Here is a 13,375-nt window from a genome sequence, read left to right as displayed (position 1 = left end):
CCTGAAATCAGCCCCATTGTCCCTCCTCCACCAAACTTTACAGTTGGTACAATGCAGTCAGGCAGGTAATGTTCTCTTGGCAGCCGTTAAACCCAGACTCGCCCATCAGATTGCCAAACAGACAAGTGTGATTCATCATTTCACAGAACATGTTTTCACTGCTCTAGAGTCCAGTGGCGCCATGCTTTACATCACTCCACCCGACGCTTGGCATTGTACTTGGTGATATGAGGCTTGATGTGACCCATTCCATGAAGCTCCCACCGCACAGTTTTTGTGCTAATGCCATTGGAAGTTTGGAACTCTTCAGCTATGGAATCAGCAGAACTTTGGTGACTTTTACACACCATGCACCTCAGCACTTGGTGACCCCACTCTGTGACTTCTTACACTTCATGGACGAGTTGCTTCTGTTCCTAAACACTTCCATTTTCCAATAATATCACTTACAGTTGACTGTGGAATATCTAGCAGGGATGACATTTCACAAAAAGTCTTATTGCAAAGAAAGCATCCTATCACAGTAGGATTCACTAAGCTCTTCTTAATGACCCTTTTCTTTCACAAATGTTTGATTTTATACACCTAATAGGTCTGATTGAAACATTTGAATTCAAACATTAAGAGGTGTGTTTCAATACTTTTGTCCATATAGTGTGTTTAGTTTTTTAACTGTACAGAATCAAAATACATTTCTTCAGACATCTTTTCAAGTAACCAGTGTACCCCACTGGACAACAACTGTAATGACAGCATCTGTCAAATTGTACAGTGGTTGTCAGGCACGTGCACACACAGACATCAAAGGTGACTTGAGCACCTGCCCTTTTTCTTCCTCGAGAGAAAGTAACGGAGACACTACAGGTGAATACAGTCAAATTTGTGTATAATAATGTCTTCACAATCACCACATTGATATGCAAATTAGGTGTTAACTAATTAAAATGTGCTCATTTGCATGCAGAGACCATGGTCAAGGATGGGACTTGATTTTGTCCATTGGGAATTGATTAGATGGTTGGATCACTTGTTTGCTATTGCTGTGATGTCATGTGAGTGACAGGTTGTCCTGCCTTCGTGCCAGTAAACACATCGTCAGAGAAAGTAAAAGTGACGTGTGAAGGCTTTGTATAGTAACCCATACTTGGAATTTGTCCTCTGCATTTAACCCATACAATTTAGTACAAACACATTAGGAGTAGTGAATAGTGAACACACACACACGGAGCAGTGGGCAGCCCGGGGACCGATTGGGGCGCGATTCGGGGTTAGGTGCCTTGCTCAAGAGCACCTCAGTCATTTCCTGCTGGTATTGCGAGTTGAACCCGCAATCTTTCCATTTTAAAAAAATAAACCGGAAGTTGCAATTGACTTTTCTCCAGTGTTGTGACGTATTTCCAAGTGAAACGGAATATTGAAAAGAGGGCAGGGTTTTACTTTAGCTAGCGCTCCTCCTCTCCATCTCTCGCTCATAGAGACAGAGCGCAACGCGTCATAATAATCTGAAAACACGCCCACCGGGGGGAAAACAATCCAACCGTCTCCATTGACTTTGTATTGCGTGAAGCTGCCTCCTTGTCATTTCTGACTTATAACAAAAAACAGAACATTGTCTAAAAGCTGCTATGTGACAAGGTGTACAGCAAAAAACAAGCGTTTAAGGACTCAAAAGTGAATACAGGCAATTGAGACAGAGTGCGACATGTTAAATTACACTGAGAACTACTCCCACCGGAGGGGAACATAATCGGCGACAGGAAATATAATATATATAAAACTGACATTTGGACATTTGACTTAACAGTGACAAAATGTTTACTGCACACATAGGTATACTAAGTGTCAGGATCCCACAATTTACCCATTCTTCCTGCTTATGCTTCACGTCTTATGGCCTGTATCCACTTTTGTCTCCTTAAAGGCTGGCTTTTACGGTTTGATAGCTTATAAAAACTTTTTTCTGTTTTTTTTTTTTTTTGTTTGCTGTACACCTTGTCACATATCAGTGTTTGTTCTGTTTTTTGTTATAAGTCAGAATGACAAGGAGGCAGCTTCACGCAGTACAAAGTCAATAGAGTACCTCAGGAATGACGTATTTTTGTAGGCAAAACCCGGAAGCGAGTTAGCATTTTAGGACTTCCGGTTCCATCTAACTAAAGTCTATAGGTGCATCCTAATTCGTGTACTTATGCACTATTCTATGACGTTTTTAAGTATAAATAGTGCAATTAGTGCGTTCACACAGAGAATCCCAAAAAGAAAAAGTGTACTTTAAATACCCGGATGATGCACTAAATTAACGGAAAAAACTAAGTGTGGAATGTTGGACACTTCATGCACTCAACTGTTGCAGCTTTAATTACGTAGTGGAGGGGAAGGGACTGTCAGACTCCGATGTTAAATGACAAAATAACCTTATACAATTCACGCACTACATGGGTGAGTGCACAATGCACAAGTACATAGTGTATAGTGTGTCATTTGGGACGCAACTTATGGGTTTTTTGAATGGGTTTTTGCTAAATCGCCTGAAATAAAGTCTGTGGTTAACAAAGCCTCTAAATATTTTCACGATTTGATCTATGACATAAAACACACCAGTTATAACCTGCTTGTGATTTTTTTAAACCTTTATTGTGTCTTAAAAACGGAGGTTGCTAACAAGTTGCTAAAAGGGACTATTTCCTTTGGCGGAGACTTTAGACGTCATCATGACAAACAGGACATTTGGACAGCATTTCTCATGAAAAAGTGGATAAGTATTCATTTACAGCGAAGATCATAATCAGCCAGCAAGTTTTTAAATAAAGTTGTTTTTTTAAATAAAGTTTGAGGAAGCTTGGTGACGTTGATCCGTGACCATGGTGATGTAGTCCGTTTATAGCCTACTGTCAGCTTTTTATATCTGACGACTTTATTTAGGCTTCAAAACGTATAAATGTTGTGTTAAATTGTAAAGATTATCTTGATAGACAAAACATGTAAGCGTCATAACCCTTGTTAAACACAGAGCTTATTTTTTTGCAATTTTCCAAAAGTCTATGGGAAAAATGCATATGCTTTCGATCGAGGGAACCCGTGAGCCGCTAACTTCCGGGTTGGCCTACAAAAATACGTCATCCCCAATGTGGGCGTGGCCTAAATGCGCTCCGGAAGTAACTTTTCAGATTTTGATTAAAGATTACCACGACAAACTATTTTTTTCTGTGTATTAACTTGCACGGATTAATAATTCACCACAAGACTAGTAATATGCGCTTACAAAGTAAATAGGGTCAATTTTGATTTCATGACGACTTTAAATAAGTAACATTTTTGAGTATATGTACTTTAACTTTAATACAATGTACATTTACACTCCTGTAAGTAGGTATTTTCAGCTGTTCAGTTATATGACGTTTCATTTTTGAATTTTTGATACTTAAATTTTTTTTTAAAACGATCAAGTTACATCACCCTCTTCTGTTGTCTAGTGACTCTGATGACGAAGAAGAAGGAGCGAAAGCCCATTGGCTAAGATTCTTGTTCCGGAAGACCTTTCTGGCGGGTTCGATTCGCGCGCTCAGCACTTGTTCACAACAACAGTCTGCAGGAGCAGCTGAGAGACCGGTCAGCAGAACAACACTTTATTCTCAAATAACACCTGCTTTTTTACGTTTTTGTATTTTTTGTTGGTGTGCTGTCTACCGGAGACCTAAATCATGCACGTGATCAAGCGAGGTAAAGTCCCACTCATCCTCCAATTACCTGTTCATTGGAAATATAGTCTGAAAATGTACAATTTATATGCTAATAAAAGTGTAACTACTGTTTGTGTGATGTTCTCAATATTAACCAAAATGGTGGCAAGTCTGTAAACCAAACATTTATTGACCTTAATCGTGTTGCAGTGTCTACACGTAAAAAGACAAATGTAACGTGAAATCTGTTGTTCATTTTAAATCTTGGATAAGGTCGCAGATTTACTGGCTGTTACTATATTGAATTTTCCAACTATATAGCGTAATCTTTGAGAATGAAATGCATTTTTGTTAGCAGCGCCAGGAGACACTTCTCTTTGTTAACTCAAAGTTGGCGCCAACCGCAACTAGGTCATAGCGGCTAATGCTAAATATACATCAAGTGACCGGTTTTGATAGCTTAAATTTGTTAAGCCACAATTCATAAGCAGCATATTTTTCATGCACATTTCATATCTTTATTTGCAGTTCATATCATGTCCATGTATTCTTTATTAGTGGTTTTAATGTATTTTAAATGTTAAAGAGTCAAAATGGGTTTATTTATCTGGTGTTTTTGTTTTTCTTGTCTCAGATGGGCGCCAGGAGCGTGTAATGTTTGACAAAATCACATCACGCATCCAGAAACTTTGCTATGGACTCAACTCTGACTTTGTTGATCCAGTAAGTTATGAAATGCATTAAAACGTCTGCACTTGGGTAAAGTTGGTTTTATATTCGCACATTCGGACATCCGTATTCAATAACCTTGTTAATCACACTACATTGGACATTCAGTGGATATTCACAAGTAAATATGCCATTAAAACAATACTTGCCTATTTTGATCTACTGTGAAAAATGTTGTAAGTTGACAATCGTTGGTTGTCAATATCATGTCGCTGCTTAAAATTCGCAAACATTAATTTATTGCACATTTATTTGAAAGTCTGAATTTATCAGAAGTCCGAATGTGTGAATATAAAACCAACTTTACCCAAGTATCTTAAATTTGTTACAATTTCCACAATCATCCATTGCGTAGTCCAGGGGTTTTCAATCTCTTAGATGCCACAGCCCGCAAATATGATTATCCTCGTGCGAGGGACCTCCCATCCAATTTGAAAACCCTTGGCCTAGTCACATAATACAAATAATAGGTGACGTGAAGGCCAAGTATGGTAACCCATACTGGGAATTTGTCCAATGCATTTAAACCATCCAGTTAGTGCACACACATTAGGAGAAGAGAGTAGTGAACACACACACACCCCAAGAGCAGTGGGCAGCCATTTTTGCTGTGGTGCCCGGGGAGTGATTAGGTGTTGGGTGTCTTGCTCAAGTCTTTTCCTGCCGGTATTGAAAATTTAACCTTCAACCTTAAGGTTACGAGTCTGACTCCATAATCATTAGGCCACAACTTCCCCTAAATAGTTATTCATCAAACAGTAGATCCATAATAGGCCACTTCCGACTTCTGTTAGAAGAGCCAACACCCTAGTAATATTTAAACAGTGCATCAAACTGTTTTGGCTACTCACAAACATAATGCCTAGAAACTTCCTTATGGCCCTGTATTAAAGTGCCCCTATTATGTTATCTGAAAGGTTCCTAATTCTGTTTAGGAGGTCTTCTACAACAGGTTTACATGCATCATGCATCATCTTCTCATAATACATACAATGTGCATCACCACATTTTTCAATGATTTTCAAACGACTCGTCGGATGAATCAGTCTCTCTAAATCCCTTTTTTCTGCGAGCCTGCTTGGATCTGATTGGCCAGACGGCCCATTCTGTTGCGATTGGTCTGCCTCTTAAAACACAAGTCAGAAACAAACACCCATTACCATAACTGATTCAGCTCCGTAGGCTTCCTAAAGGTCAGTGATTGTGCACACTGTAAAGACAGTAACGATGGCATTGATTTTACTATATCAATCTGAGCGTGAGTCTGATGATGAAATATTGGAAGCGCTAGTTATTCAACCCGAACCTCTATCACAAGGACGACTTGAGCAGGACATTTCTCTGTTTGATGTTCATCATGAGATGTTGCAACTGTAGTTCCTCACCATCAGCTGATTAGCCGAAGTATTTCAGTAAGAAAGTAATAACGTGAGTTAATTGGACACAATTTAGACAAAATGCAAAACTCTGTATTTTCGACACTCAGTATAAAATACATCAATAATTTATCACACTTACAGGTTGTGATTCTGAGGAGCAAGTTGGTCCAAATAAAGCAGGAACTGTCCCATCTTTAACCACTGATTATTCTCATCCTCATATTTTGGAAAAGAAACTGAATTTCCTTTCACAGCGCAGAGCATAGTCTTTTTGACATGTTATCCACACTAGCGAGCTACAGCGTTTGAGAGTGGTTCAAGTTTTCATGGGATGTCCACGCAGAACGTAGGCAGGCATTATGCAAATGTGTTAACTTGTGACGAGTGAACTTAGAGGAAATGGGATTTGAATTACAAACGACTCGTTTAAGCGGCTCAGAGTAGACTCTTTCAATAACTTTCAGCTTTACAACTTTGCAGATTGTTTACGTTCACATACAAGTACATTACACACTGCATGAAAGGTAATTTTCAAAAATCCATAATAGGGGCAGTTATTCCATTAAAGAAGCATTTTCCAAGAAGCTAAATGTAAAGCTCTGACCCAAAAAACCACATGGGTTTTGCTTTGCAGACTCAAATCACAATGAAGGTGATTCAGGGCCTTTACAGCGGCGTCACCACAGTAGAGCTGGACACCCTGGCTGCTGAGACCGCTGCCACCCTCACCACCAAACACCCTGACTATGCCATCCTGGCAGCCCGCATCGCTGTGTCCAACCTTCACAAAGAAACTAAGAAGGTCTTCAGTGGTGAGTTGCCATACGATCACCCGTTTCATGTCTATGTGACACTTCACAGTCTATAATTAATTAATGCTTTTATTTGCAGAGGTTATGGAGGACCTCTACAACTATGTGAATCCCCTAAACGACCGCCACTCACCTATGATTTCTAAAGAAACCCTTGATATTGTTTTGGCCAACAAAGATGTAAGTCTTTTTCCTGTCAAAAAGTCACATTTTGTGTTTAGTGTTTATAATTAATGTAATTTTTCTGTATTTTCCTAGCGCCTCAACTCAGCCATCATTTTTGATAGAGATTTCTCTTACAACTTCTTTGGCTTCAAGGTAATTCTGAAATAAGAGAATATGCGGAATATACACTTTAATGTTTCTGTGAAAGTAATTTTGTGGTGTTAATCCCAGTTTTTAAATCTTTCTTTTAGACATTGGAACGCTCATATCTGCTGAAGATCAATGGAAAGGGTAAATTGGTTTAAATTAAATCTACTGTATGCAAATAAGAGACTGACCTGAATGGAAAACATTCCTGTGACACCATGACCCCTTCATTTTTCAGTTGCTGAGCGGCCACAGCACATGCTGATGAGAGTGTCCGTGGGTATCCATAAGGAGGACATTGCAGCAGCTATTGAAACCTACAACCTGCTGTCTGAGAAGTGGTTCACTCATGCTTCTCCTACGCTCTTTAATGCTGGCACCAACCGGCCACAGCTCTCCAGGTGAACACCAGGAAAACAGTCACTATACAGCAGTCAGACACAAGGGGGCAGTTTTTCAAAGCAAATGTTTTCCTGTTTACTGTTGGCAAAGTCAGTAGAGTACTGTATGCATAATACAAGCATCTTCCTTTTGTCAAATGTCTAGTTGCTTCCTGCTTGCTATGAAAGATGACAGCATTGAGGGGATCTATGACACACTGAAGCAGTGTGCCCTCATCTCTAAGTCTGCCGGAGGTATCGGGGTGGCTGTGAGCTGCATTAGAGCCACTGGCAGCTACATTGCAGGGGTGAGTTTTCTTCATCTTCTGCTTTAGATTTACTCCAATGGTACTTTAAAACTCAGCAGTTGGGTTTACTTCATGTCTTTTGTCATTTAGACAAATGGCAACTCAAATGGCTTGGTTCCTATGCTTCGTGTCTACAATAACACAGCACGCTATGTGGACCAAGGAGGAAATAAGGTAAAACATTTTACATGTGATTGTCAAGGATACTCAGGTTTGGTTTGGAAGACTGACATTTTCTCTCCTCCTCACTCAGAGACCAGGAGCTTTTGCCATGTACCTGGAGCCCTGGCATTATGACATTTTTGACTTCCTAGAGCTTAAAAAGAATACTGGAAAAGAGGAACAGAGAGCTAGAGATCTGTTTTGCGCCCTCTGGATCCCAGATCTGTTTATGAAGCGAGTGGAGACCAATGGGGTGAGCACACTTTAAACTATTGAGAATACTTTGAGATATATCTGCAATATCAGATATATCTTTTATTCAGCAAGGATTTCTGGATTTGCAAGGATTCAACATTCTTTTTTTTTTTTTTTTCTTACCTTTCTATTCATCAAAGAACCCTGGAAAAAAATATATTGCCGTTTCCACAAATATTAAGCAGCACAACTGTCACAATATTGATAAGAAATGTTTCTTGAGCAGCAAATCAGCATATTAGAATGATTTCTGAAGGATCATGTGACACTAAAGATTGGAGTCATGATGCTGAAAATTCAGCTTTACCATCACATGAATAAATAACTTTTTTAAAATATATTAAAATAGTTATTTTAAATTGCTGTAATATTTCACAATATTACTGTTTTACAGTATTTTTTTAATAATTAACTGTAGCCTTGGAAAGCAAAAGAGACTTTCAAAAAAAGCTACATAATTTGAATGGCTGTGATTGTGTATACATAGCCAATATATAACCAATCCAATTTTGTTCAGATGTTAAATGTTGCTGCTCCCATCTCATGTAGGACTGGTCTCTGATGTGCCCCAATGACTGTCCCGGGCTGGATGAGTGCTGGGGTGAGGAATTTGAGAAGCTCTACACAGGGTATGAAAATATTAAAGCACAATATGTACGATTTTTAGATTAAAATATTCAAAAACCACAAGAACAATGTTATATTTTGTTGACTTGTGTACTTGCATCATCCCAAACGTTTCCAACAATGTTTAAATCCAGAAAAATCAGCAATTTTAACCAGGACAAGGAGCGTGTCATTGCGTCACCTGTCGATGACATATTATTATATGAGTTATAACTTTCAACAAACTCAAATGTATTCAGTATGATTGTTTTAACCATGTAAAGCAGTGTTGCGTTACCCCACATACGCAGCGCAAAGAGCGGAAGCAGCCAACTGCAGCATGAGCATAATAAAAGAGATCAGCGTGCATCGCAGGTCTATGATTAGCTTTCGCTCCCGCGGCCCCTGACCCGTCCTGCTTCGTACCACCGTAACGTTAGTAAAATGTTATCTCATCCATGAACGTGATTTTTGCCCAATTCCTTTAAATTGGCTGTGGATATGAAGACGACAACGTTCATGCTCATTCATGGCATCATCAAGCTGCGCTTTGTTTTGAATAAGCGAACTTTAGCTGCGAAAATTACATTCCTTTAATGCTACTACTGTAAAACTATGAAAGTTATTATTAATCATTCAATGTTCTTTTGTTCCAGGTATGAGCGGGAGGGTAAATCTAGGCGTGTGGTGAAAGCTCAGCAGCTGTGGTATGCCATCATTGAGTCTCAGACAGAGACCGGCACACCCTACATGGTTTACAAGGATGCCTGCAACCGCAAGACCAACCAGCAGAACCTGGGCACTATCAAATGCAGTAACCTGTGCACAGAGATAGTAGAGTATACCAGTAAGGATGAGGTAAAGAGAGTGCAGAATACCTACACAATAATATAGCTTATTGTTGACTTTATTGAAAAGTGCATTCACGAAGAACCCAACTCTCTTGTAGGTGGCTGTTTGCAACCTGGCATCCATCGCACTTAACATGTACGTCACCTCAGAACGAACTTTTGACTTTCAGAAGTTGGCCTCTGTTACAAAGGTCATTGTGAGGAACCTGAACAAAATCATCGATATCAACTACTACCCAGTGAAAGAGGTGAAGTGCTGTTTATTCTGTTTTGGCCGTCCTGCATTATTATAATCGTTTCAGAGGTTGATCATCTCTTAATCAACAGGCAGAGAACTCCAACAAGCGTCACAGGCCCATCGGGATTGGTGTTCAGGGTCTGGCCGACACCTTCATCCTCATGCGCTTCCCCTTTGAGAGTGCAGAGGCTCAACTTCTCAACATACAGATCTTTGAGACCATGTACTACGCTGCCCTGGAGTCCAGCTGTGAGCTGGCTGCAGAATTTGGACCGTATGAAACCTACGCTGGGTCTCCTGTGAGCAAGGGCGTAAGTTGGATATAATGTTGAAATTGAATATTAGTTAAGGTTTTACACAGCTCTAATTGTTCCTGGTGTGATTTCACAGATCCTGCAGTATGATATGTGGGAAAGGACACCTACAGACCTGTGGGACTGGGCGGCACTCAAGGAGAAGATCGCAAAGTTAGTAACTGCTTGCATGATTCATAATCTCAAAAATTCTCTGGACAACTTGAAATTTAAAGATTTGTTACTGGAAAAGTTTTAATTAATTATATTAAGTAACAAGTAATTAGGATTCATTTAAAACAATTATGCAAATATATAATTAAAGAAATTAAGGCAAAAACATCTCATGCACTGGTCAACTGAGATTGAGCTTTTTGGCTTTTCATAACATGTTACTTTAAACTTGTGGAAACAAACTTACAAATTAAAAATGTTAGTTTCATTCAATCTATATTGCAAAGATTTGCCTGATTTTATGTTGTTTCTAATATTGTTTTTTTGGCAATATTTTTTGATTAATGGAGTGATTGAAAAGAGAGATCCAAAATCCCCTCTTTAAAAACCTTTTAACTAATATGTCAAAATTCAACAAGAATTTCGATGTACTGTTGTTAAAAGTACCGACTTCGGTACCAAATCGGTGCTAAAATTTTTAAAATGTGACGGAACCAGCATTTTTCCCTAGCATTTTGAGCACTGTTCAGCGGATTCTTAAACACCTCTGATTGGCCATTGTGTTCACATGCACAACAGATATGTCTGTGATTGGCTCCAATGATCAACTCTTCAAAAACATGTTACAAATGGACATCTTTGACGCTCTTCACCGAGCGCTTACACAGACACACAGGAACGTTTGAACACGGCAGCCGTCTATCAGCGGGGCCTGCGTTCAAATGCTCCTGTGTGTCTGTAACGACACATTTTTAAAATTTAAGTACCAACTTGGCCCCGAAGTCGGTAGTTTTGACACAACTAATTTTGAACCTAGCTTTATCCAATGTTCAGATTTTTGTTTTGGAAATAAATGCAAATGAGTGGATGTTTAATTAGATAATGCCTCATTTGCATAATTAAACATAACATTTAAAAAAAAAGTTAAAAATATAAAGTAATAAAAAATGTTTTGCTAATCTTACTGTAGTCAACTGGGGATGCAAAGTGAAGTGATTTCTATTGTTTGTTTGTTTTTTTTTTTGTTTTTTTTTTTGTTTTGTTTTTTAAATCTATTCACCCGAGTTCTTATCTTAATGTCCAATTTACACTAAAAATAAGTTTAGTGTGTGTGCATTTTTTATATATATATATATATATATATATATATATATATATATATATATATATATATATATATATATATATATATATATATATATATATATATATATATATAATAATGCACACACACTAAACTTATTTTTATATTGCATGCACATATTAATATTATTTTTCTTTGCCAGGCATGGTGTGCGTAACAGTCTGCTGCTGTCTCCCATGCCCACTGCCTCCACAGCTCAGATCCTGGGCAACAATGAGTCAATCGAGGCCTACACCAGCAACCTCTACACACGCAGAGTTCTTTCTGGAGAGTTTCAGGTAAACCTGTTACCGTGAACATTCGTGAGATGAACTGTTGTCTTTGTACATAATTAACTAGTGAGTTTAATTTACCTCTAGATCGTGAACCCACATCTTCTGAAGGACCTCACGGAACGAGGACTTTGGAACGAGGAAATGAAAAATCAGCTAATTGCTCAGAATGGATCCATCCAGGTTAGTTGGCATTTGCAATCCAGATGAAACTAATTACTGACTTTTTGTTTTTTGCTTTGTGTCACTTTCTAAATGTCATTCTTTTTGCAGGACATTCCCACAATACCAGATGACCTGAAGGCGCTGTATAAGACGGTGTGGGAGATCTCTCAAAAGACTGTCTTAAAGATGGCTGCAGATCGAGGAGCCTATATTGACCAGAGCCAGTCCCTCAACATCCACATAGCTGAACCCAACTATGGCAAACTGACCAGCATGCACTTCTACGGCTGGAAGCTGGTAAACTAGATATTTCATGAGCCTGGATTTGAAAGTTTAGAAATTAGAGTCGATGGATAAATAGTATGTCTACTTCTCTCCACAGGGTCTTAAAACAGGAATGTACTACCTGAGAACTAAACCAGCCGCCAATCCCATTCAGTTCACTCTCAACAAAGAGAAACTGAAGGAGACGCAGAAAAGTACAAGCACTGAGGAGGAAACCAAAGAACGCAACAAAGCCGCTATGGTGTGCTCGCTGGAGAACCGTGACGAGTGTCTGATGTGTGGTTCATAAACTGAACTCCTCTGCCATCAGCGAGGATCATTAGGATGGTTAACCATTTTCCTCTTGTACAGAATCAGCTTTTAACGGGCATAGAGAATAAATATAGAAATATTTGTATTAACTTTTCTGTATACAATAAAGACTTTTGGAAACTTCAAACTTTGTTCAGATTTTTTTGAATATGATCGTTTCATAAAACTTATGGTTGAGGGTCAATAAATTGTCGATACTGGCACAAAGTAATATAGTGTCATATGCAAACATAATTTTTGGAAGGGTACATGTAATTTTCTTAGGTTTGATAAAATACTGAGTCATTTTTGATTTTAACTTATTTACATTCAAACACCTTATAGTTGATATTGTTAGCTGATGTAATCCCACCAGCATTACCCTTTGTGAATTAACTTGTCATATTATTCCTATGGTTATGGGAACAGGTGTGACGTTCCAGTAGAGGTGCATGGGGAGGGTCTGAGGCTGCAGGTGATTGGTTAATGAATAGTTGTGACCTCATGGGAGAAGCAGCTGTCACAAACAGCAGGTGTTGAACAAGCTGCAACATGTGCGTGAGGTCTCTGGGGTTATAAATGCTCTTGTGCATTGCTTTAACCATGGCTGCATTCAGGTTTTTGATATTCATGTAAATTAATTTATATTAAAGCAGTTACTTTACTTATTATTATGGGGACAGAACACTGCACATTTATTTATTTAATTTTTTTTAATGACACAAAATTACATATATAATTTTTCATATTATTTCTTTTTTATTTATTTTTGACATTGATTTCGGGGAGGGGGATCATGTAAGGGATTAATAATGGATAACATTTTATTGTTTACTGTTTTTATGATGTCCTATTCTGTACTGTCCCTAAACCAATTAAAAAGATTGGGAATAATGACACAACATGACTTCTATAATTATTAAATCTATGTGATTTACAAATTTTTTAATTGCAAAAGACCAAGCAACCAGAATGCCTCTCTAAGTATGTTTTATATATATATATAAGCAGTAGCACAACTGTTTTCAACATTGATAAT

At 38.4% G+C, this 13,375-nt stretch overlaps 1 protein-coding gene across 1 annotated transcript; it reads left to right on the top strand.

Annotated features, from left to right (window-relative positions):
• The first annotated feature begins 3,484 nt into the window (after positions 1-3,484).
• rrm1 (ribonucleotide reductase M1 polypeptide) lies at positions 3,485-12,484 on the top strand. The gene is made up of 19 exons (XM_048166194.1): positions 3,485-3,720; positions 4,315-4,403; positions 6,423-6,600; positions 6,680-6,780; positions 6,859-6,918; positions 7,017-7,056; positions 7,151-7,313; positions 7,459-7,600; positions 7,691-7,774; positions 7,854-8,015; positions 8,567-8,646; positions 9,280-9,481; positions 9,573-9,722; positions 9,802-10,023; positions 10,103-10,179; positions 11,466-11,601; positions 11,683-11,778; positions 11,869-12,057; positions 12,143-12,484. Exons 1-19 carry the CDS (start codon positions 3,702-3,704, stop codon positions 12,332-12,334), a joined length of 2,382 nt encoding a protein of 793 aa, XP_048022151.1. The 5' UTR covers positions 3,485-3,701; the 3' UTR covers positions 12,335-12,484.
• The last annotated feature ends 891 nt before the right edge of the window (positions 12,485-13,375 follow it).

Source organism: Megalobrama amblycephala, linkage group LG18 (assembly GCF_018812025.1).
Source record: "Megalobrama amblycephala isolate DHTTF-2021 linkage group LG18, ASM1881202v1, whole genome shotgun sequence".
Lineage (NCBI taxonomy): Eukaryota > Metazoa > Chordata > Actinopteri > Cypriniformes > Xenocyprididae > Megalobrama > Megalobrama amblycephala.
Note: the sequence above shows the minus strand (reverse complement) of the source record. Positions and strands in the feature narration are given on the sequence as shown.